Source organism: Dipodomys ordii, unplaced genomic scaffold, assembly GCF_000151885.1.
Source record: "Dipodomys ordii isolate 6190 unplaced genomic scaffold, Dord_2.0 Scaffold242, whole genome shotgun sequence".
Lineage (NCBI taxonomy): Eukaryota > Metazoa > Chordata > Mammalia > Rodentia > Heteromyidae > Dipodomys > Dipodomys ordii.
Window position 1 is genome coordinate 153,686 of NW_012267458.1, and position 22,427 is coordinate 176,112.

Below are 22,427 nucleotides of genomic sequence, written 5' to 3' on the forward strand. Positions count from 1 at the left end.
TTTAATAGCTAACTGAGTCTGGGGTCAGTGTTTCACACCTGTAATCCTGGTCATTCTTGAGGCTGAGATCTGAAGATCATGGCTTGAAGATAGTCCAGACAGAAAGTCTATGAGATTTTTAACTGTAAGTAACCACCAAAAGGTAGCTAGAAGTAGTGATGAGTGATAAGAGTACTAGCCTTGGTCAAAAAAGCTCAAGGGCAGCACGTAGGCCCTAAGTTCAAGTCCCAGGACTGGTACACACACACACACACACACGCACGCACACACACACACACACACACACACAATGTGAAGGCCCAGGTCTTGTGTTCAAGTCCTAGTTTCACCAAAGGAAGAAACATCAGTGAGACATTTATGGAGAAAATAAATACTTGAACTACATTTGCATATTTACTAGTAAAATATACACATTTGTACATTTGGCTTAATATTTACCTTGATGGCAGGGATAGGTTTTTGGGGACTAAAACAGTTTCTCTCAAGTGGCACAAAAGCTGTATTTCGTTCTTTCAATCTCATCTTGTTCTCTGCTATGATTTTCTTGCGCTGTTCAAGATAAGGTCCAAAGTTTGGCAGTTTCTAAAGGGAAAAATACAAATAAGAAAGTATGTCTGTGCATAGAAGAAAAAAAAAGAAAGGATATAAACACAGAAATACAACCAACAAAGGAACATGTGTACTGGACTGTTTCATGCTTCTATAATGCGGTCTTCATTCATGCTTAGTCCATTAGTTTTGTAGGTATCAGATTCAATTAGTTATTACAAAGAACACAAGAGTTCAATGCCTTTACCGAATATGGATGTATTAGTTACAAAATGTTAATTAAGATACATTTCTAAGTGGAGGAAGTTCATCATGACCAACCCAATCCATTCACTTAAAAAATAGCAATTAGTTAACCCATTTGCTTGGTTTTTACAGACAGAGGTGGGAGCTGGAGATGCTTTTCCTCTTACCCATTCAGGATTTTAGTATGATGTTGACACAGCTATAGTGTCTGACAAATGCTTTTGTCAATAGCCAAGTTATTGGGCCACAGTTCTAATCTGTAGCACTAATTTTACTATGTTCAAATTCCTACAACATCTCTTTAAAGACAGTAGCTAATGTTGATTGCAATTTACTGGAATGGTGGAAAAACCAAATGGTAACAAATATTGATTTCTCTGTACAGAAAGTAAAGTTAGTATCGCAGAAGGAGGCAAAAATAGACATGAAAAGGAGAGGCTATATCACTGTGCTTAACGCAACTCTATCAGTATTCAAAACCATCCCAGCTTTAAGTGTCAAGGTTATTCAATTGTACTTTACAAAAGTTCATTTAGAAAGATACCTGGGTGTCACGGAAAAATGCTAAGTGGTTTCAAGTTAACATGGAAATGCCCTTATCTCATTTGTTATTCCACAATTATTTCCTCTTCACTGTGTCCTTCTCCTTTTCTAGAACCTTCTATCTGACATAGACTGTTGATGACAGACACCATTGAATTCCAAATGTTTTGTGTCAGCCTGTACTTTAGCACTGCTAGGTTTGTCTAATACAGTAAAACACCATCAACAACAACCTCTTCCTGCCACACAGACACCCTCTTTCTCTAGTAGAACAAAGCCCGTTTATTTATTTGATGGAGTTTTGGAAAAACTACTGCTACTTCAAGGTCATCCTGATCTCTTCACCTAACAAGTACTTTGAGGGGCAAAAACCACATTCCTTTCTGAATGTTGTCTTCATCCTACTCCGGAAAAATGAGTTCTCTTGTCCTCTAGAGATCTTTGGTGTAGCTAAACTAAACTTGAGCCATATTCTGCTTAAGGCAATCTGAAACTGTTAAATTGGTATTAGTCAAGAATCTATTTATGTAGAAATATCCAAGGTTGTTATTTTCATGATCCATTCACTATAACTATGTAACAAGTCAAGTAAATGAAAACTGCATCATGACTGCCAAGTTCATTTATACATTATTAGATTTGAATTATGTACTTCATCTCTATATCTTAATGCTATTCTACATTAAAATATTGAATGGAAGTAAATAAGAAAATGATATGAATATTTTTGAGATGCTGTCTTATTGAAAGCATTAAAAAGCAAGAGTATAAAACAAATTCTCAATATTTATCCCATATATAAGCCTTCTTAATGCAGAAAAAATGCTTATATAAAATGTCATCTTGTGAAATGACTTTTTTTTTCTCCAGGGATAAAGGAGGAGCTGAGGATTACACCTGCTGTTGAGACAATGCCCTTGGGTCTTGATAACACCTCGCAGGGCGTCCATCACGTGCTACACGATATAAAACTCCAGAGCCATTATCCTTGCTCCCTGAGGGCATGGCACTTTCTTTGCTCAACACCATCTAATTCCATTTGAGTTTTTCAAAGGTCCTTCAAGAGAACATAGTTTAGGGGATTTGTAGATTCATTTTCTTTAAGCATAAATCAGAGATTTCTTTATTTTCTGTTTAGACTATTCCTTCTCTAAATAAGGAGATTTAACAGTTAAATGGAAACCATGATTTGAAATTGTTGTAATGAGGAAGACAATGATGATGATGATGATGATGACAACGATGATGATAATTGACATTTGACCAACCATTGATGTTCCATGTAAAACAGCCTAGGAGCCTGATATTTTCTGTAAGTTTTTACATATTTGCCATCTATATAGATTATCATGCAGCCTTTTTGTGCCTAATGGTGCCATGGCTCTAATGAGCTTGCTTGCTCTTTTTTTCCTTCCTTCCTTCCTTCCTTCCTTTCCTTCCCTTTCTTTTTTCTTTCTTTCTTTCTTTTTCTTTTTTCTCTCTCCCTTTCTTTCTTTTCTTTATTTCTTCCTTTCCTTCCTTCCTTGTTTCCTTCCTCTTTCTTTCTCTCTCTCTTTCTACCTCCCTCCTCCCTCTCTCTCTTTTTCTTTCTTTTCAAATAATTAATCCTAAAAAAAAGAAGTTTTCAGTTCAAAATGTTGGTTAGAAGAAATCAGTGAAAGGATTTTTCTTTACATTGAAAGAATCCATCCATAAAACAGCAAAGACTACTCTCTCCTACTTAACATCAAATGCCTCTGAATGATTTTTTTCTTTTCTTTTTAGTTTTTTTTTTTTTGGCAATTCCTCACTGCCATGAGGAGAATAGCTAAGAACCCCCAAATTCAAGGCTTCCAGACACATTTTGTATCCTTCATTAGTAAGGAAAGTTGTATGCTTCTCATAAAAAAAAACAACCTCAAAAAACAAAAGTGTGCATTTAAGTATCTGTAGGATCTGAATGTGTTAGAAGTTAAATTCCCTAAAACTACAGATCAATTCTTTCCCGCACCATTAGGATCAACCTTATTCACACTACATTTGGGTAAGCACGGATGTTCTGAGGTTGCCCAAACAGACAAAGACAAATCCAAAGCCGAACAAAGCCCAGGAGAAGCAAGGACGAATGTGTAGTTTGGCTACGGTGCACGTGGACAATCAGTGAGATGAAGAAAGCATTTAGCTCAGATCTCTGCCTGAACATATCGTTAATTGATTTCCCATTGCAGGATGAGAAGCAGCGGGGCCTGGCAGAGGCAGCAGCAGGAGCTTTTTTCCTCTTCATTCATTATTTCCTTACAGAAAAAGTTGTAGCCTGCAGTAACTCAAAGCGAGAGGATACGAGCGTCATGCTATATTTCTTCAACAAAGGGAAAAAGTTCTTTAGGACTATCAAAAGCTGCTTTGTAACTGATGAACTGAACAAAGCTCAGAAGTGGTGTGATTTTTGTTGCAACCGTTTCTCCAGGGATTCATCATTGATGAATTTGTTCTCGCCAGAAAAGCTAAATCCTACTCATTTAAAGATAACAGTATCTCACACTAAAACTGTCTCTCTCCAGATAGAAAAAGTATTACATTGCCGATAGAAAACAGACAACATAATGGATCAACAATGATACCTTAAGGCAGCAAAGCTTTAAGGGAAAAAGTCTATTTGGATTATAATATATGCACAGATCAATCTAAAGGTAATGGAGCATATTAAGGTATAAAAAAGAGGGTTCTTGTCTCCAACACAGAAAGCACAGGTACCATCTGGTTTAAACTGCACAGTTTTAATGAGGATGACAGCAAGTTGGCTAGTAGTAATAGTCTATAGTACAGTAAGGCAACTCTAGTTTTTTGTTTTTTTTGGTCGGTCATGAGGTCTGAACTCTGGGCCTGGGCACTGTCCCTTGGCTCTTCAGCTCAAGGCTAGTGTTTTACCACTTGAGCCACAGCACCACTTCCAGCTTTTTCTGCTTATATGGTGCTGAGGAATCTACCCAGGGCCTCATGCATGCAAGGCAAGCACTCTACCACTGAGCCACTTTCTCAGCCCCTCTAGTTGCTTTAAAAAATATATTGTAAAGGTGATGTACAGAGGGTTTACAGTTACATGATTCAGGTAATGACTACATCTCCTTTTGAACAGTGTCAGTCCTCCCTCATTCTCTCCCAGATTTTTCCACTCCTGACTTCCTTCCCTTCATAGTGCCATAGTTCATTTCCAGCATAGTGGGTTTCACTGCTGAATTGCTTCACCCTTTGTCCCACCATTTCTATGCTTCCCCTTTCCTTCCCCAAATCAGATAAACTTACTTATACAAGATGAAGGGTGCAGAAATTAAAAAACGGTGACAGGAAGGAGTTAACCAAAAAAAAAAAAAGAAGAAGAAAGAAGAAAAGAAAAAAAGGCAAAACAGTACAATAAAAGAGCCTCATTTCCATTTCTTGGAGCTCATTTTGGTAAGCATCATTTTATGTGATCATATGCACATAGCTATTGAGCCCTTGTGGTCCTCTCCTAAGAATATTCTCCTTTGTTCTCACTGTGTGAATGTTTAGAGTACTGTTTAATTAATCATGGCCAGGAGTCATTATTTGTCTTTTTACTGTTCATTGGGTTTATTTATAGATTTACAGGCACATTCTAGTTATTTCAAATGAGGGAAGCAATACAGCCTATGTTTCTTTGGGTCTGGCTTGATTTGCTTAATGTAATTATCCTCTTATCTGATTAGAAACAAGAACATCAAGAAAAGTAAAAGTAATTACTTTGATATCTACAAGGTTAAGCACAAAAAGATAAAAGTTCATGTGTATACTGACATATATGCAATATATATGAGACACACACATGTAGATACATACATATTTACCTTCATAGTCAACTGTTTGTATATGTGTGTATGTGGATTATATATAAATACAACTAATCATTTTTATTATATATGTGTATATTATGTATATACATATGATTAGCCAACTAATCATATTATATATATATGTGTATATATGTGGTAGATGTGTATATACTGACAGAGTGACGGATGACAGAGGTAAAAAACATACCTATCCGTTGGTCATAAGGTATTTACATAGGACATTGTTACTCTACTTAACCATTGCTTACATTTTTCAACAAATATACTATCAAATGTTATTATGGGCCAGGAACTATATCCTGTGTTAAATTAGAGGCCAAATAATTCCCATATGGCTTGTTCACTGTTATCATCATTATCAATTTTGTAATAATTTCTTTCCACTATTCATTCAGGGCTTGGGTCCAATTGAATTATATAGCAAGAATAATATTCAGTTTTTCCACTTATCTGAAAACATGATCTACCAAAATCCTTAGAAAATTGCTTGTACTCAATCAAATGTTCCACAATTGGAGGAAAAACAAAAACAAAAACAAAATCTTTATAGAGTAAGTTTAAAAAAAAAACAACAACTCACCAAGGCCATTGAAGTAGATTTTTGGATATCTAAAATATAAAAATGTGGGGACTCATGTAAAATAATGCTGTGCTCATGTACTCCCTGGTCTGTTGTACAAAATAATCCTCACACACTTTGTTCACTGTGGGCTCAGCATGCGGTGATATAGTGTGGAGTGGAACTGAACTCTTTCCTGCTCAGTATAGCTACTCCATTGTAAAAATAATCACACACTTTTGACTCTCATTTTCTTTTTATTTACATTCATTTTGATGATTTAGATTCAGAAACTCAGATTTCTTCATGTGTAATTGTCATATAATGCTTAATTATTGATAGAATGGTGAGCAAATTTTGCTGATATTATGCAATTGGATAGTGGCAAATAAAAGGAGAAAGAAGAACCATCTACTGACCACGTGATATTATGATGCTATAAGCTGTCTGATGTTGCAAATTGGGACCTGCCTGGGGGGTTGGACACAGAAAACATATGCATGCCACTTTTGATAAAAAAAATATGATGTTTGAATCAGCCAAAAGCAAAATTACAGTCCATGTATCACACGGAAAAACAGAAAGTCAACATTCACTGAGTATTCAGGGGATACTGATTTAGAAGTCAAATTTGCATGGAAAAAATTATAATTTTTGAAGTCATTAGCTGTGTGGTTATGAGTCAGTTATTAACTAGTCTGCTACTAATTTCACTTATCAATGAAATGAGAATGATTGTATCCAAATCACGGGGTTGGTGTATGCATTAGATGGAATCATGGTTGTGAAATGCACGCCTGCCAATTTATTTCCATAAACCCTAACTGCTTGTACTGCCTTGTGTGTCTGGTCCTCTCTTTTCATGTGTGTTTGTGCATCCCTGACCCTGGGAAAGGCCCAGCCCAATCCTTCTCATCTGTACATCCTTGCACCAGGCCTTGTAGCTTCTGCTGTATTCATACATCTAAGCGAAGTCCTTCACTGGTACCTCTCTTTGCCCAGTATGACGAGTCCCACAGTGCTCCACAGCATTCTGGGACTATTTTAACCCTTGAATCCCCTGAACTGTCTCCTCTCTCATAGCCAATGCTGCCGTCTTACCCACTTGAGATGGATTCTGCACAGAACCAGACTCCATTTTTTAAAAACCATTTAGTGGAGGAATAAATGCCTAGATACAAACATGCCTATATACAAAAAAATAATAACCACACTGGTTGCTGGAAATGTCAGACATCCCAAATAACTACTTTCTGAAAGAAATGAAGTGCAAAAAATAGTTTTTTTAATATAAAAAAGATTACATGAAGTAATGTCATACCTTCATGAAAAGCTGTGATTCACAAATTTAAGGAGAAACATCTATAAAGTGCCAGACAAATGAAATTTATATAGAAAAGACAGTCTGTGACCTTAAAGAGCCTTCAGCTAATAACAGTTTTGATACCTTGTGGCCAGGGCTGTGGCTGAGGGAACATGGGGCTGTTATGTGAGTAATGACAAGGTGTTCAGAACCCAGGCTGCAGGGTCAGGCATTGTCTGGCATAGGTGACATCTGAGCTGAGACCTGAGAAGGATGTGGTGGTGGCCTGGCATGCAGTGAGGATGACGGTGTAGGGTCAGGCAAAGGGGAGAATATGCTCCAGGTGGAGGGAAGTCTAGAGGGAGAACGGTGACAGTTCGGAAGAGGAGCTGGGAGCCAGCAGAGTGCTAACCCCCTGCTCTGCTCTGCACGATAGAACACAAGAGGTGAGGAGCATCCCCTGGGAAAGGCAAGCTGAGATCAAATTGTTGTAAAGTGACAAAGTGTATTTGGAGTGACATCCATGAAGAAAGTAAACCTATGAAAATGGGTTCTGGTAGCTGAAAGCGATGGGGGGGGGTGGGGAAACATGGGAGAGCAGTAGAAAGGAGGGGTGACAGTGATCAAGATGCACTGCATGCATAAATGTACAGGTTGATTTGAGACCCCTTTGTACAACTACTTAAAGATAATAAAGGATAAAATAAATAAACTCTAATAGGAATGCCAACCACAGAAGAGGAGAAGAAGGGAGGGGAGGGGAGAAAAGGAGAGAAGAGGGAACAGGAGGGGAGAGGAGAGGAGAAGACAAAGGAAAGGAGGAGAGAGGAGAGGGGAGGAGGGGAAAACAGAAAGGGAGAGGAGAGCTCAGGGTAGAGAGGACCAGAAGAGCTCAATGATAGGATGGCTGGAGAATTTTTATAAAAAGGGATAGCTAATATTCTATTTTAAAATGGTTGCATCTAAATCTTCCTCCATGACTTCTATTTAATGAAGTCTGCTATACACTTACATGCCTTCATGAGAAATTTGGAAGAAAATCAGGGAAAAGGGATTGAGTTTCATGGTTGGGTTGGCATACAGCTGAAGAGAACAGACACCAGTAGCAAGTAAGATTTAAAGGATGGTCAGAATTCGATGAAAGCAGGAATTTATAGCCAGATTGACCTAGAAAATGTAATTTCTAGAGATTCTGGTCATAACTCCTGAAGGACAAGAGTAGGTGGACTCAGCTGATATCTAGGCTATGTAGGTAATTAGAAGAAGAAATTAAAAAAAAGAAAAAAAAAGAAATTGGATAGGTAGAGGAAGAGACACACAAATAGTTTGATGTAACACAAATCCAATGAAGAATTCATTCTAGCTGATAAAAGAAGGTTTGTAGTGAAGAAGACATTTAAAATATGATAAAATATTTGTGTGTGTGTGTGTGTGTGTGTGTGTGTGTGTGTGTGAACAATGTAAAGGAGGAAAGGAATCAAAGGAATGAAGGAATGAAGTGAAGGAATCAAAAGATGAGCTCACTCTCTGATGGATGGAAAGTGGGGTGATAGATGGGAAAATCTAGAATCTTTGAGAAAGACTCAGTCTCAGATCCTCATTCTGTTGCTCAGCTTATTTAGCTTATGATTAGCTCAAGGTTGGCACTCTATCATAGGAGCCACACCTCCACTCCCAGCTTTTGGCTGGAAAACTGGAGATAAAAGTGGCAAGCCTTTTTTGCTGGGACTACCTTTGAACTATGATCCTCAGATATTAACCTCCTGAGTAAGCTAGGATTATAGCTGTGAGCTGCACCAGGGCCTGGATGACAAACCTTTCTGTAAAAAAACTGCCAAAAGATTTCCTATCATCTATTTGTCATGTATATTTTCATTTAGTTCTTTGTGTATTTTCCTGAACTGAGGCTTGAACTTATAAGCCTCATGGTCTCATTTTGCTTTTTTTTTTTTTTTTTTGCTTAAGGCTAACATTCAACCACTTGAGCCACACCTACACTTCTGTGGGGTTTTTTTTTTTTTTCTGATTAATAGGAGTTCAGATACTTTTCTACCCAGTTGGCTTTGAACCATAATCCTTAGATCTCAGCTTCCTGAGTAGCTAGTATTGTGGATTTTACTCTTTAAATTGTTGGGAATCACCCATTATTTGAATACATGTAATCAGTTTTTCAAGTAGCAGAAAGAAGAATACATTACAAGATCATGGCAGAAAGAATAATCCAGAATATTGCAGATGGGATTCTGGTAGTAGCAGGAAAGTAAACTAGTAAGATTATGAACAGCATTAGTTAAGATTTTATGAGAGGAAATAAAAATGTAATTTCCATTTGTGCCTGATGGTTAATTCACATGTCAACTCATTGGAGGAGCTAAGATTGGTAAGCCAATGAGGTGAAACGTTATTTGTGTCTGGAGGTTAAGGGTGTGTTTAGAGAGACAGTGATTTGAATTGGTGGAGTGGACAAAGAAAATTCAGTCTGTCCAGCCTTCCCACCTCTCCCCCACCCCAACCAAAAGGTGGAGGAAGGGCAGATAAGGGCAAATAGCTCTTCACTCTGATGCTGAAGATTTGACATCCATCTCTTGCCCCTGGATATCAAAGCTCCAGGTTCTTGGGCCTTTGAACTCCTTAGGATGTACTTAGATTCCTGTCTATCTCCTGAGTACTCAGGCCCTCAGATCAGACTGGGAGCTATGCTGCAGCCCTGTTCCAGGGCCTTTAGACTCACACTAAACTGGCACATGATACTTTGTGCTTTCTTAGCACACTAGTTTGCAGGGAGCATACCTTAGGATGACCTGGCCAAGGAAGCCAATTCTTAAGTTATGTTCTCTTCTGTAGATGGAAATTTATTCGATTCTAGTTCTCTGAGTCATTCTGACTATTGCACAGGATAGGCAGGAAAACAGAGAATCAATACCAGCCATCATTCCCACCATGGCCCAAGATTGGCCTTCATTCTCATGTTGTCCATCCATTGTTGCACCCCTATTCTTACAATGGCTCCTCTTGAAGCCCCCCCCCCTCCCCTGCCCCTGTCTCAACTCCATGTTGTCCTCCTTCCCAATAGACTTCTCTTTCTCTCCCACTTGGCTTGTCAGTTTTCTGAAAACCACATTTCCCTCCTCACCATCCTTTGTTTAGTCAGAACCTCAAATGAATTGTATAAACTAGAATTTTCATAGGCTATAAAGTTTAAAAAAAATTGACTTCTTAGCTTGGTATCAGCGGCTCACCACTGTCATCCTAGCTACTCAGGAGGCTGAGATCTGAGGATTACAGCTCAAAGCCAGCCTGGGCAGGAAAGTCGGTGAGACTCTTATCTCCAATTAACCACTTAGAAAACCTGGAGATGGAGCTGTGGCTCAAGTGGTAGAGCACTAGCCTTGAGCAAAAAGAGCTCAGGGATAGCACCTAAGCTGAGTTCAAGTCCCACAACCGATAGAAAAAATAAAAAGTGACTTTTTACTCAAAACAAACATAAATCAGTGCTGGTAAAGAATCTGGGCCTGCCCAGAAATAGAATTAGCTGTGTGTTCCTTGAACTCTCCAGCCCTTGCTTGTATTGTAAAGTAGTGATAAGGTAGGGGAGGAGTTCTGGGACACATCAAGATCTACCAAGGAAGGAACATCTTCATAATCATCGTTGCTATCACCATTTCCACCGCCACCACCACCACCACCACCATCTCATCTTCATCATCGTGGTAATCATCATCATCATCATCACCATCCAAAGCACAGTTATTAAACACTGATACACACCAGATCCTTTGCAAAGTATGTAACTACAATATCTCTTCATTGTTATAGCCTTTGATAGTATATATCTGTATTCCTTCTCAGAAGACAAAAGGGAGGGTCAGAAAGGTGAGATAACTAACTCCAATTCTCACCAGAGCTAGGATTCAAATCCCAGACTCCGTTAGGCTGTTACTTGCAATTTTTGTTTTCCTAAAGCTATGCATACCTATTATATATGTACACACATACACACATATATAATAGTATATATAATGCATATAATTATATGTCTTATGAAATGTGTAACAATATAGATAATACATATTATATATCATGTAATATGTACTATTTGTAATAATACATGTAAAATATTAAATATATTTACCATACAATATTTATATTATCAAATAAAGAGACATACTCCATATGTCCTCCTTTTCTTGAAATCCAAGCTCCTCTTTTGATCTATTTTTTTCAATTCACAGATTGTGTGGGGAAGAGCATTTTACACAGTAGAAACCATTCAAAGAATACTGAATGCATATGAAGCCAAAATATCTGAATTAGTTCACTCCTGTTTATTACTGGCCGCGAGTTTAATGAGCTCAAGTTAATACAGGTGAAAGGCCAGAGTGTTACATGCAGCAGTTAATGAAATACCATAGAGCTGCTGAGAAAATGATTAGCAGCCAAATGTGAATTTAATATACTTCATCTTCAAGGAGCCATGCCCCGCGGGAGGCAGGATGCTGAGGAGGCCATGTGGCACTATGGAAAAGTCACTCACTGGAGTGCCAGAAGATGAGGCTCTGGGCTTAGCCTTGCTATCGGCTAGTTTTGTAAGCCATGGTAGGGTGAAGACTTCCTTGGAGTCTCGATGTGGTTATCTGTGAATGACAGGGTTGGACTGGATAGTCTATGGAGTCCCTTCCAATAATATGTTGCAAAGTTACAGGGAAAAGTCCTAGACTATGGATTGAGTCATAAATTCTATACATCTTCCCTCTATTTAACAACAGCATATTCTGCATTGATATAAGCTGTAAAACATGGACCTCAAACATAATGGTTACCAAACTCCCAAGATGGAATGAGCTCATAAATGATTTTAGGCTTGATTGGTGAAAGGCACAAAAAGATCTATGTATTTTATCTCGTAACTAAATAAGGAGATAAAATGCACAAATGTATTGTATATATGGATAATACACTACACCTGAAGTTACCTTGATGAAATTTTCTGTATAGGCATAGACTAACCTGAAACATTTTATAGAAGCCAAGTGTATAAATGTTATAACTGAACATCAATGGTGAGAGACACAGGTGACTTGGGCAAGTCACCTGCCTTTTCTTAGCCTTAGTTTTTAATCTCTGTAAAACAGAAATATCAATCATTACCCTGCCTATTTGCTATTCCCAGCTATTTGAAATAGGAAAAATAATATGAGAATGTTATTAAACTATAGCTTGGACTATTTTGAAAACTGAAAAGCAGTATGAAACTGATATATTATATTATTATATTGAGCATAAACTTGATTTATGCTCAATATAATGACTGATGTAAGATAAAGTGAGCTGAGTGAACTACAAAAACAGCACAAAATATTAACTATGCATACAGAAAGACTTCCCAATCGCTCCTTTCACTGCCTTAGGAAGACTTGGATACAATAACTTGCTATTGAAATCCACCTTCAAAATGCGACGCTTTTCATGGTTAAATGTTGCAAAGAATGTCTGGGGCAAAAACCAATGAGGGAAAATGGAATAAAAATTACTTCACACAGTGAGATGGAAGCAGAAGAAAACAGAAAAATGAGGTGCTGAAGAAAATGAGCCTGCCATAAATATGGGTGTGGGGAAAGGCACATACGATGCAGATTGTATTTGGAACAGGAGTGGATTAATCAATTTTTTCTGTATTTATTCAATGTGATACCTAATCACTTTCTATATGGAAACACCAGGATGACTGCTTTAAGCCTTTTGACCTGAAAGTAGATTACAGGACATAAAATATTATATTTGATGCAATCTAAAACCCTATTTGGAATTATAGTTCCAGCTGTATTAGAATAATGTGAGCCTCATTTTGAAAGTCAGTTTTTAGGGTTTCTTAAAACACTAAACGATGTGTATTGGGGAAAAAAGAAAAACAAGGAGTTTTTACATTGAAAGAAAAGGCATGTCTAAAATCCTATCAAGTCAAGAATATTTAACGTGGGAATATCCTTCTCATCTTTTATATGATTCTATAAACAATAACTTCTACTTGCAGATATAAACAAACAGCAACCACCTGACTCCAGGGCCTTTCCCTCAGTGTTGACTGGACATACCTTTTCTGAGCATTTTATGGTGCTGTAGCAACAATGCTGCAAGGTTTTGACTGCTTTCAAAAAAAAAATAAAAAGATACTGAGGGAAAATTCTATTACACCACATCCTTGAGAAAGGCTTCTGAAACATTCTGTGAATGTATTTTTCTTGCCTAACATATTCTATGTATTAGGCAATAATGATAGAATAGAAATATCTATGCTGGATACCAATGGCTCATTTCCATAATCCTCTCTACTCAGGAGGCTGAGATCTAGAGGATCCTGGTTCAAAGCCAGCCTGGACAGAAGAGGTCACAAGTCTTCAGAGACTTCATCTCCAAAATAACTGTCAATGGACGGGTAGGGCATGGCTCATGTGATAGAGTACCACATGAGCAAGCTGATGAAGCGCAGAGTCCCGAGTTCAAACCCCAGAATGGGAGGGGAAGAAATACAACTTTTTTTTTAAAAGTAGTTTTTCACAGATCTTTCTTTGCCATCTGCTCTGATAGTTTTTAGTGTAATTGTATGAAACTTGAACAAATATCATCATATAAACATAAACAACATGTATTATAATTTGCAGTGATAAGACATTTATCTGATTGTTTAAGGTAAAAACTGATGACAATAATCTCTCTCCCGTCGTTGTACTCAGCATGCAAAAATATGTGTTCTTGTTAAACTCAATTATGTAGCAATGGCTTATGTACAATGGGGAAATATGCAACTTGGCTGGCAAATGTGATTGTTCCTGTTGCCATTGCTGTAATTGCAAATGGACACTCAGTCCTGCCCCTTAGCCCTCTCTGTCAGCTGTGTTCATCTTAGTCTCCTGCCTCTACAAAATGGTATTTTCATACCTTCTTCTCTCTCCTAAAACCTAAAAAGCCACAACCTCTTCATTCTCAGTGGATGTGTATGGTTAATTAGCATGTGGACCCCATTTTCCTGTTGGAAACTTTATTAATCCCCATCGTGGAGTCTCATAATCGTCTGTGGATGCTTTCAAAGGATAAACTCAGGAACTCCCTCTCCCATATCTCCTATCATCTGAAGGAAATTATTCCTGTGATTTCCTTTTCTTTATTTTGGAAAGTACTGGAGATTGACTTTAGGGCCTCAAACTCATTAAAGCAAGTGTCCTTTTACTATGATTCCCATCCTTTTGTTTTTACAGATAGGTCCTTACACTTTTGCCAGTATCTGTCTTGGACTATGATCCTACTATCTCCCTTCCTAAGTACCTAGGATGATAGATATGTACCACTGTGACCATCTTGATTTTTAAGGTAGAGTCTTAATGTTTTTCCAGGCTGGCCTTGAACTATGTCATGCCCACAAAGAAATAGTGTATGACCATCTCAGTCATATTCATCTCCTCTCTCATTTATTAATATTCATATTGTTTATATATTTGCCTCGCATCTATATCCTTTCTATGAAACACGAGCTACCAGAATAGGCTGGCCATAAGTTCTATTAATATTCCCCTAGAACCTTGAACAACATCTGGCCTGCTGTGAATTCTCAACTGAATGAAGGATTTGAATTTAGGGGTGTTTTCCAGTCATGTTCCATTGTGAACTAGGCTTAGGACCTGGTCACATTTCTATTAACTTTCTTCAGTTGGGGAAAAAAAACAATAAACAGTATTGTAAAGTATAAGGTATATGAAAATCACCTAGAACTTAATATATAGTAAGTACTAATAATTTTGTCAACATTATTGTTATGACAGAACTTATTAACATTATTGTACTAGAAATTCTAGAAATATATAATAGTTGTTTCCTTCCTCTTCCTCCTTCTCCCTTCCTCCCTTCCTCCCCTCTCCCTTCCTTCCTTCTCCTTCTCCTCCTTCGCTTCTCCTTCTCTTCCCATCAGGTTTGGTGGGCCTGAGCACTGTTCCTGAGCATTTTTGTACAAGGCTAGTGCTCTACCACTTGAGCCACAGTTCTACTTCTGGATAAGAAGTAGATAAGAATCTCATGGATTTTCCTGTAGCCACTGTCTCCAAATTGCAATCCTTAAATCTCAAACTTCTGAGTAGTTAGTATTATTGGCATGAGCCACCAGTGCCCAGCTTACTTTTATGATTAACATTGCGAGTTACATAGGTACACAGTGAAGGTGCCTTAATTTAGTCTCAACATATAGTTTTATTCTCAATATGTACTTTTTTTTTTTTTTTTGGTTGTCGAGCTTGAACTCAGGGCCTGGGCGCTTTCCATGAGCCTGTTTGTGCTCAAGGCTAACACTCTACCACTTGATTCACAGTGCCACTTCTGGTTAATTAGAGATAAGCGTCTCATGAGGACATTTCTGCCTGAGTCATCTTTGAACCATGATCCTCAGATCTCAGGCTCCTGAGTAGCTAGGATTACAGGCATGAGCCACTGGTGCCTGGCTCTCAATATGTGCTTTTACGTACCTTTTTGTATGCTTTGAATTGTGCTAGAGGACTTGTTCTGCACTCCTCTGGAAAATCATTTTTCCTAGAACTTGTAAAGGCAGGCAATGGCGAACTGCTTATTCCACATTTAGATTGCAAACACTCCACAGAGTAAGGATTACTCCTACGGTTATGTAATTTTGTGCTCCAAATAAGTGAAGAAAATGAAGATTCGTAGTTGAAGAGTAAAACGTAAACACTAGTGTTTCAAGAATGAAGCAAGACCACTCTGTAGCCTAGAGTGGAGGCAGTCATGGAAGGGGGTTGGGAAGACGGCTGGGGTCTGAGTCCATTGCTGAGCTCCTTCAGGAACATCTGGCAGTCTGTCACTTCACAGGCAACAGCATCTTCTCTAAACAGGGGAGACCTGAATTCATCAGGGATTCCTGGAGTACAGTATATGCTTCACTTAAGTACCTGCTTTTCTGTGATTTCCATAGATTATCATATTCATGACACTGCAGAGTGAAAGCATTCTTCCCACTCTCTAACCAGAACATGAAAAAGAAATTAAAACATTGGCAGGCACTTTGTCTCCAGTTTGTTGGACAAGTAAGAAAAGTACTCTACACCCATTAATGTAAATGAAATGCTGTCAACCTGGAGCATTTAAACAAAGATGACAGCGGCCTATTAATAAACACCTGACAGGATAACAATTACAAGAGTGGTTGACTGGTTTTCTTTCAATAAATGTGGGTCAGTGAGTAATTTTTAAAGAATCTGCTTAAAACAAATTTGTAGACACCCCAAATTCTTCCTCTCATCTCTATTAATGCAAGATGGAATGGAATCTCTTCCTCTCTCCCTCTCTCTCCTTCCTTCCTTCCTTCCTTCCTTCCATCCTGCACTCCCTTCCTTCCATCTATATTTGTGCTCGTACTGAGGTTTGAACTCAGGGCCTGGTCCCTCTCTCTTGTTTTTGTCTCTCAAGGCTGGTGCTCTACCACCTGAACCACACCTCTCCCTCCTGATTTTTGCTGGTTAAGTAGAGATAAAGTCTCATGGAGCTTCCTACCTAGGATGGCTTTGAACCACAACCTTCAAATCTCAGCCTCTTGAATAGCTAGGATTATAGGCATCAGCCACTGGCACCAGGCTATTTCTTTGTAAGAGCACATCTGCATGAATATTTTTGCATGAGCAATTCTTTCTTTCTTTCTTTCTTTCTTTTCTTTCCTTGTCAGTCATGGGGCTTGAACTCTGGGCTTGGGCACTGTCCCTGTGCTCTTCAGCTCAAGGCAAGTGCTCTACCACTTGAGCCACAGCGCCACTTCAGGTTTTTGAGTGGTTTATTGGAGATAAGAGTCTCACCGACTTTCCTGCCGGGGCTGGCTTTGAACCGCAATCCTCAGATCTCAGCCTCCTGAATAGCTAGGATTACAGGTGTAAGTCATTGGCGCCCGGCTGCATGAGCAATTCTTAAATAACTGAGACTTTGTTATTTCTCGAGAGCTGACTGAATCAGAACACAAGGGTTAATTCTGCCTCTCTTCTTAGAAGCACATTTTCTGGGGCAGGACAAGCACAGAGAGAAAGATACCCAGGGTAATGTCACAAAGACACAGCAGCATTATGCCACTTAATGACTGATGCAGGTGACATCAACCAACAGTCCTAGGAAAGTACGTTTTCCCTGAATGAGAATGATTCAAGAAGATAATGTCATATTCTACTAGAATTGCTAAATGCCTACATTCACGAATAAATCCCATATATTCGGGTTCATCATTCAGTGGTGGAACTGTGTATGTGAAGGCAGTAATGGATTCCTTAAATGCAAATGACTGCTAAACTCCTAAGTAAACCATCCTCCACTTCAGAGCTGTGTAATCCATCTCTTATGTCAGCCAAACTGCAAGACTTATCCTTCTGATCGCACAGGCTTTACTGCTTTTTGTCATTCATCTCTCACACCCAGTAATCCTTTAACTCTCCTTTCCACGTTTATAATTTAAATGTGATATATTCACTACTGAAGAAAAAGGACCCAAGTACAAATGGGATCTCGGAGCCATGGTCAAGCATTTGTCACTGGTCTTCTGTTCTATATAGGTGAGATAGAGACCATCATTGTTTGCTTGCCTTTCTCAATGATCTTGTCGACACCCAGAATTAAGGGTGAGGGTTGAATTTGAGATCCTTTCTTGCTCTGACTTTTTTCATATAGTTTTTTTTCCCCTTCTTCTGGACTTTATTGAGTGACTGAGAGAAAAGTCTTTGAGGACCAGGACTGGCCCACACAAGTTCTTGACTTGGCTATCAGACTGGATTTTGATTTTCTTGTTTATAAGCTTCAAAACAGCAGTCTTTGTCAAAATCCAAAGTGGTCAACAGAAAGAGAATGAAGTTTAGCTAGACCATGCAAAATATAAAAATATACTGCTATAATACATTTTATAATATAATATAATATATTTTAAGTAAAAAAAGTAACAACCGAGGGGCTGGGAAGGTGGCTCAGTGGTAGAGTGCTTGCCTTGCATGCATGAGGCCTTTAGTTTGATTCCTCAGCACCACATAAGCAGAAAAAGCTGGAAGTAGCACCATGGCTCAAGTGGTAGAGCACCAGTCTTGAGCTGAAGAGCTAAGGGACAGCACCCAAGCCCAGAGTTCAGGCCCCATGACTGGCAAAAAAAACAAAACAAAAAAAACAAGAAAAAACAACAGTTACCCCCCCCCTCATGTGTCTATAACCCATTTGTACAGCACCTTTACAATAAATTAAATTAAAAAATTAAAAGAAACATTTGTTTGTATATGAACACACAGGTACAAAATAAGATTAAAGAACTTTTAAATGCTGATGTATTTTCCTAATTTTGTATTCTTTTTTTTTTGTCGGTCATGGGGCCTGAACTCTAGGCCTGGGCGCTGTCCCTTAGCTCTTCAGCTCAAGGCTAGCACTCTACCATTTAAGTCCTGGTGCCACTTCTGGCTTTTTCTGCTTATATGGTGCTGAGGAATCGAACACAGGACCTCATGCATGCAAGGCAAGCACTCTACCACTGAGCCACCTTCCCATCCCCTTTCCTAATTTTTTAAAAGGGAGAACATTGCTTTTATCATCAGGAAATATATATATTTTTAAAAATACTACCTTAAAAGGCAAATCGCACACATGGGAAATAGTATCAAGTATCTTCACCGAAATAAAATAGCATCATGATACATAAAATCATGAGTTTTGTGTACGTGTCCATACAGACAAGGCCCCACCTTCGCTTGGCTTTTTCACTCAAGGTTAGCACTCTACCACTTGAGCCACACTCTACTTCCAGCTTTTTGCTGGTTAATTGGAAATAAGAATCTTTTCCTGCTCAGGAAGGCTTTGAATCAATATCTTCAGATCTCAGCCTCCTGAGTAACTAGGATAACATGCTTGAGCCACTGTTGCCAGGTTATAATCATGATCTTATTTGGTTAAAAAAAATTTGAAGCTGGGATAATAACAAATTTATATTATGGGAGAATACGTAGGTAATAACTGAGCCGACAGAAACACAATAAGCAGAGCTCAGAGCTATTTCTCAAATGCAGTTAAATACATAAAAAGTAAAAAATGTTAATTCCAGCAAAGCAAAGTTATATTTTAAGCTGTAGACTTTTATTTCTGAGAATATGAAACTCTTAAATTTTAGCTTTATATGGGGTGTTGGCAAATTAGTATCCTCTGAGAATTAAATAGTAATGCTAACATTCCAAGAATTAAAACTGTACTAGTTGGCTTTTATTACCATGAGTTCTTTTCCGATTGTATTTCTCAAAGATGATGTACATTTAGGTAGACAGATAGGTGAACACAGCAATTTGCAAAGAACACAGAATAAAACCCTCTCCCTCTGAGGCTTGAACAGCGTGTACCACTGTAGTTTCCTGACTGTCCTTGAGTCTAAATGTGTCTTGTCTCTGACAATTTCTGAATGGACCACTTTTGAGTTGTTGATGATTTTTTTTGGTCATTTGTGGGTCTTGGACTCAGGGCCTGGGCATTGTCCTTTGGTGTCTTTGTGCTCAAGACTTGTGCTCTACCATTTAAGCCACAGCACCACTTCCACTTTGTGAGTAGTTAAAAGGAGAAAAAGTCTCACAGAGACTTTTCTGCCTGGGGTTGACTTTGAACTTTGGTCCTCAGATCTCAGCCTCCTGAGTAGCTAGGATTACAGGTATGAGCCACCAGTGCCCAGAATAGTTGATGATCTTTTATAGACTCATCTTTTCCATGTAGAAGTCAATGAGGATGGGGTAAAAAATTACTAGAAAAAAAAGTCAGCCAGTTTACACAAAGGTGAAATAAAGACTTGGTATGGATTAGAGGCATGATCACAAGTACAATGACACTGGAAAACTAATGTATCAGTGGAGAGCTGGAGGATCAATAATCAATAGTTGCTCAGAGGTAGTCAAGCCTGGGCCTTTATAAGGAGGTGGGGGTGGTGCGGAGTGTAGTGGTCCATAAACTCAGGTCCTTGTTATTTCATTTGGCTTTTTCATTCATGACTGGTATTCTACCACTTGAGTTGGGCGACCAACCTGGCCTTTGGCTGGCTCCTTTTGGAGTTAGAATCTTGAGGAATTTTTTGTCCTTCTCTCTGGTTGACTTTGATCTTCCAAGTCTCATTCTCCTGAGTAGCTGGGATTACAGGTGTGAGCCACCGTGCCCAGCAGACTTTATGAGCTTTAAAGAATTGTAGGAGGGCTGGGAAGGTGGCTCAGTGGTAGAGTGCTTGCCTTGCATGCCTGAGGCCCTGAGTTCGATTCCTCAGCACCACATAAGCAAAAAGAAAAAAGCCAGAAGTGGCGCTGTGGCTCAAGTGGTAGAGTGCTAGCCTTAAGCTGAAGAGCTGAGAGACAGTGCCCAGGCCCAGAGTTCAGGCCCCATGACCGGACCCCCCCCCCAAAAAAAAAGAATTGTAGGAACTACCACCACACATTAAAATGATTCACTAATAATTCATTAACCATACTCTACTGACAGGAATTACAACATGCACATACCATCTGCATTCTAAATTTCATCTTTGTCTGGGAGTCAAAGGCCAAGCCATAAAAGGGAAACTGGGAATACGCACATGATCTAAAAAAAGAAAAACTAGGAAGAAGTAAAATTATATATATATATATATATATATTTCCATTATATTCAATATTAAAAACAAGAAAAAGTAGCTATGGAGACTAGAAGCTGTACCATCCGGACTGATTTGAATACCTGGACCATCTTCTACTACAATGACATTGTCCTCAATCAATAAGCCAGCAAGTCCAATTCTTTAGGCATCAATCCCTTGAGCTGGCTTGCCATTCAGTGGGAAGACCCATGGTGTCTGCATTGTGGCGACCTTCTAAGAGATACACCTTACCCAGATACAAGCATCAAAAGCCTAGACATAAAGGGCTGATGAGCAAAGACCAATCACGAATATGCAGTGGAAATGGGGAGCTTGCCTCACAGAATTCATTCTGGATGCCATCTCTTTCCTCCAGTGTTTTCCAGTGTTAAGAACTACTGAACTGGGTTTCTGTCTTCTGATATCTATCCCTAGAAGACTGAAGAAGAAACTCCAGTCCACCTGGGATTTAAGAAATCATAGTGGTGACACCATAAGGCTTCCAAAAGAAAGTATTCACTGATGAGCTGTCTTATCATTCTCCATTGTCACTCATCTGTCTGCTGCTTTCAGGTATGTCTGAATAAATGCACAATTGAGGACAAAGTGAGAAAAAGTCTAGGTCTAAAAGTAAGTAAATACAAAAGTGATGGGGGTGTATGGCAAGGGTAGAGCAGACCTTGGAGCTTGAGTTCAAATCCCAGCACTTGAAAAGAGGAAGAAGGAAGAAGGAAGGAAGGAGAAGAGGGAAAAGGAGGAGAAGGAAGAGTTGAGGAGAAAGAAGCGATAGAGGAGGAGGGGGTGAAGGAGGAGAAGAGAGCAGAAAAGTTGAAATCTTTGTTTAGAATTTTTGCCTCTGTACTCATAAGTGGAAAATGGCTATAATGGATTATAATTTTCTTTATTATTATTTTCAAGCTTTGGGATTAGGGCTGATTTTGGTTTTATTTTTGGTGATATTTGAGTTTGCACTGAAGGCCATGCACATACTAGCCATACACTCTACTACTTGTGTCAAACCCCAGCCCTTTCTTTAGCTATTTTTGAAATAGAGTTGAGGATATATGCCCAGGCTAGCCTAGATCATTCTTCTTGCATACCTGGGATGATAGGTGAGCACAACCAGACTCAGCTTTTGGTTGGCTGAGATGAGATCGCAAGAACTTTTGTTTCCCTCAGGCTGGCCTCTAACTAAGAGCTTCCTGATCTCATTTTCAGAATAGCTAGAATGCTTTTTTGCTCAGGGCCAGGCTTGGATTGGCTCCTTCTATAATTGCCTCCCATCAAACTTCCAGTCTTCCAATTTCAGATTCCTCAATAGCTAGGATTATAAGAAGTTCATATTGATTCATCAACTTATTGGTCTCTGTTTAGAACCTTGGATTACAAGCTTCCTTATGTTTCTATAAATTTGGAAATGTTTCATTGACATAGTAACTGTTTGGATGCAAAACTATTTATGTCTTGTCTATTTTATTCTTCCAATTCCCTGTTCATGTGAACTATCCCAAGCAGGAATTACACAAACTCAGGACTGATGGGAGTCCCTTAGGCGACCAGAAAATCCAACTCTTGCCTTTTTTTTTTTTTTTACAATCTTGAATGTTTATTGTGCAATTATCTCCCCTTCCCCTTTGCTGTTTCTCCCATTCTTAATTTCCTTTTTCCATTTAGCTTGCATTTTATCATTTGTTTCAAGCTAGAAACTTTATCTTTCCAATGTACTAACCCACTTAGGCA

At 38.7% G+C, this 22,427-nt stretch overlaps 1 protein-coding gene across 2 annotated transcripts in view; it reads right to left on the minus strand.

The window, feature by feature from the left end:
* The window catches only part of Dpyd (dihydropyrimidine dehydrogenase), a 693,666-nt gene that overhangs the window by 14,826 nt on the left and 656,413 nt on the right, over nucleotides 1–22,427 (minus strand). For both annotated transcript variants that reach the window (XM_013036036.1, XM_013036037.1), the window contains exon 21: nucleotides 439–582. In XM_013036036.1, the coding sequence (XP_012891490.1) occupies nucleotides 439–582 (144 nt within the window). The remainder of the gene's footprint in view (nucleotides 1–438; nucleotides 583–22,427) is intronic.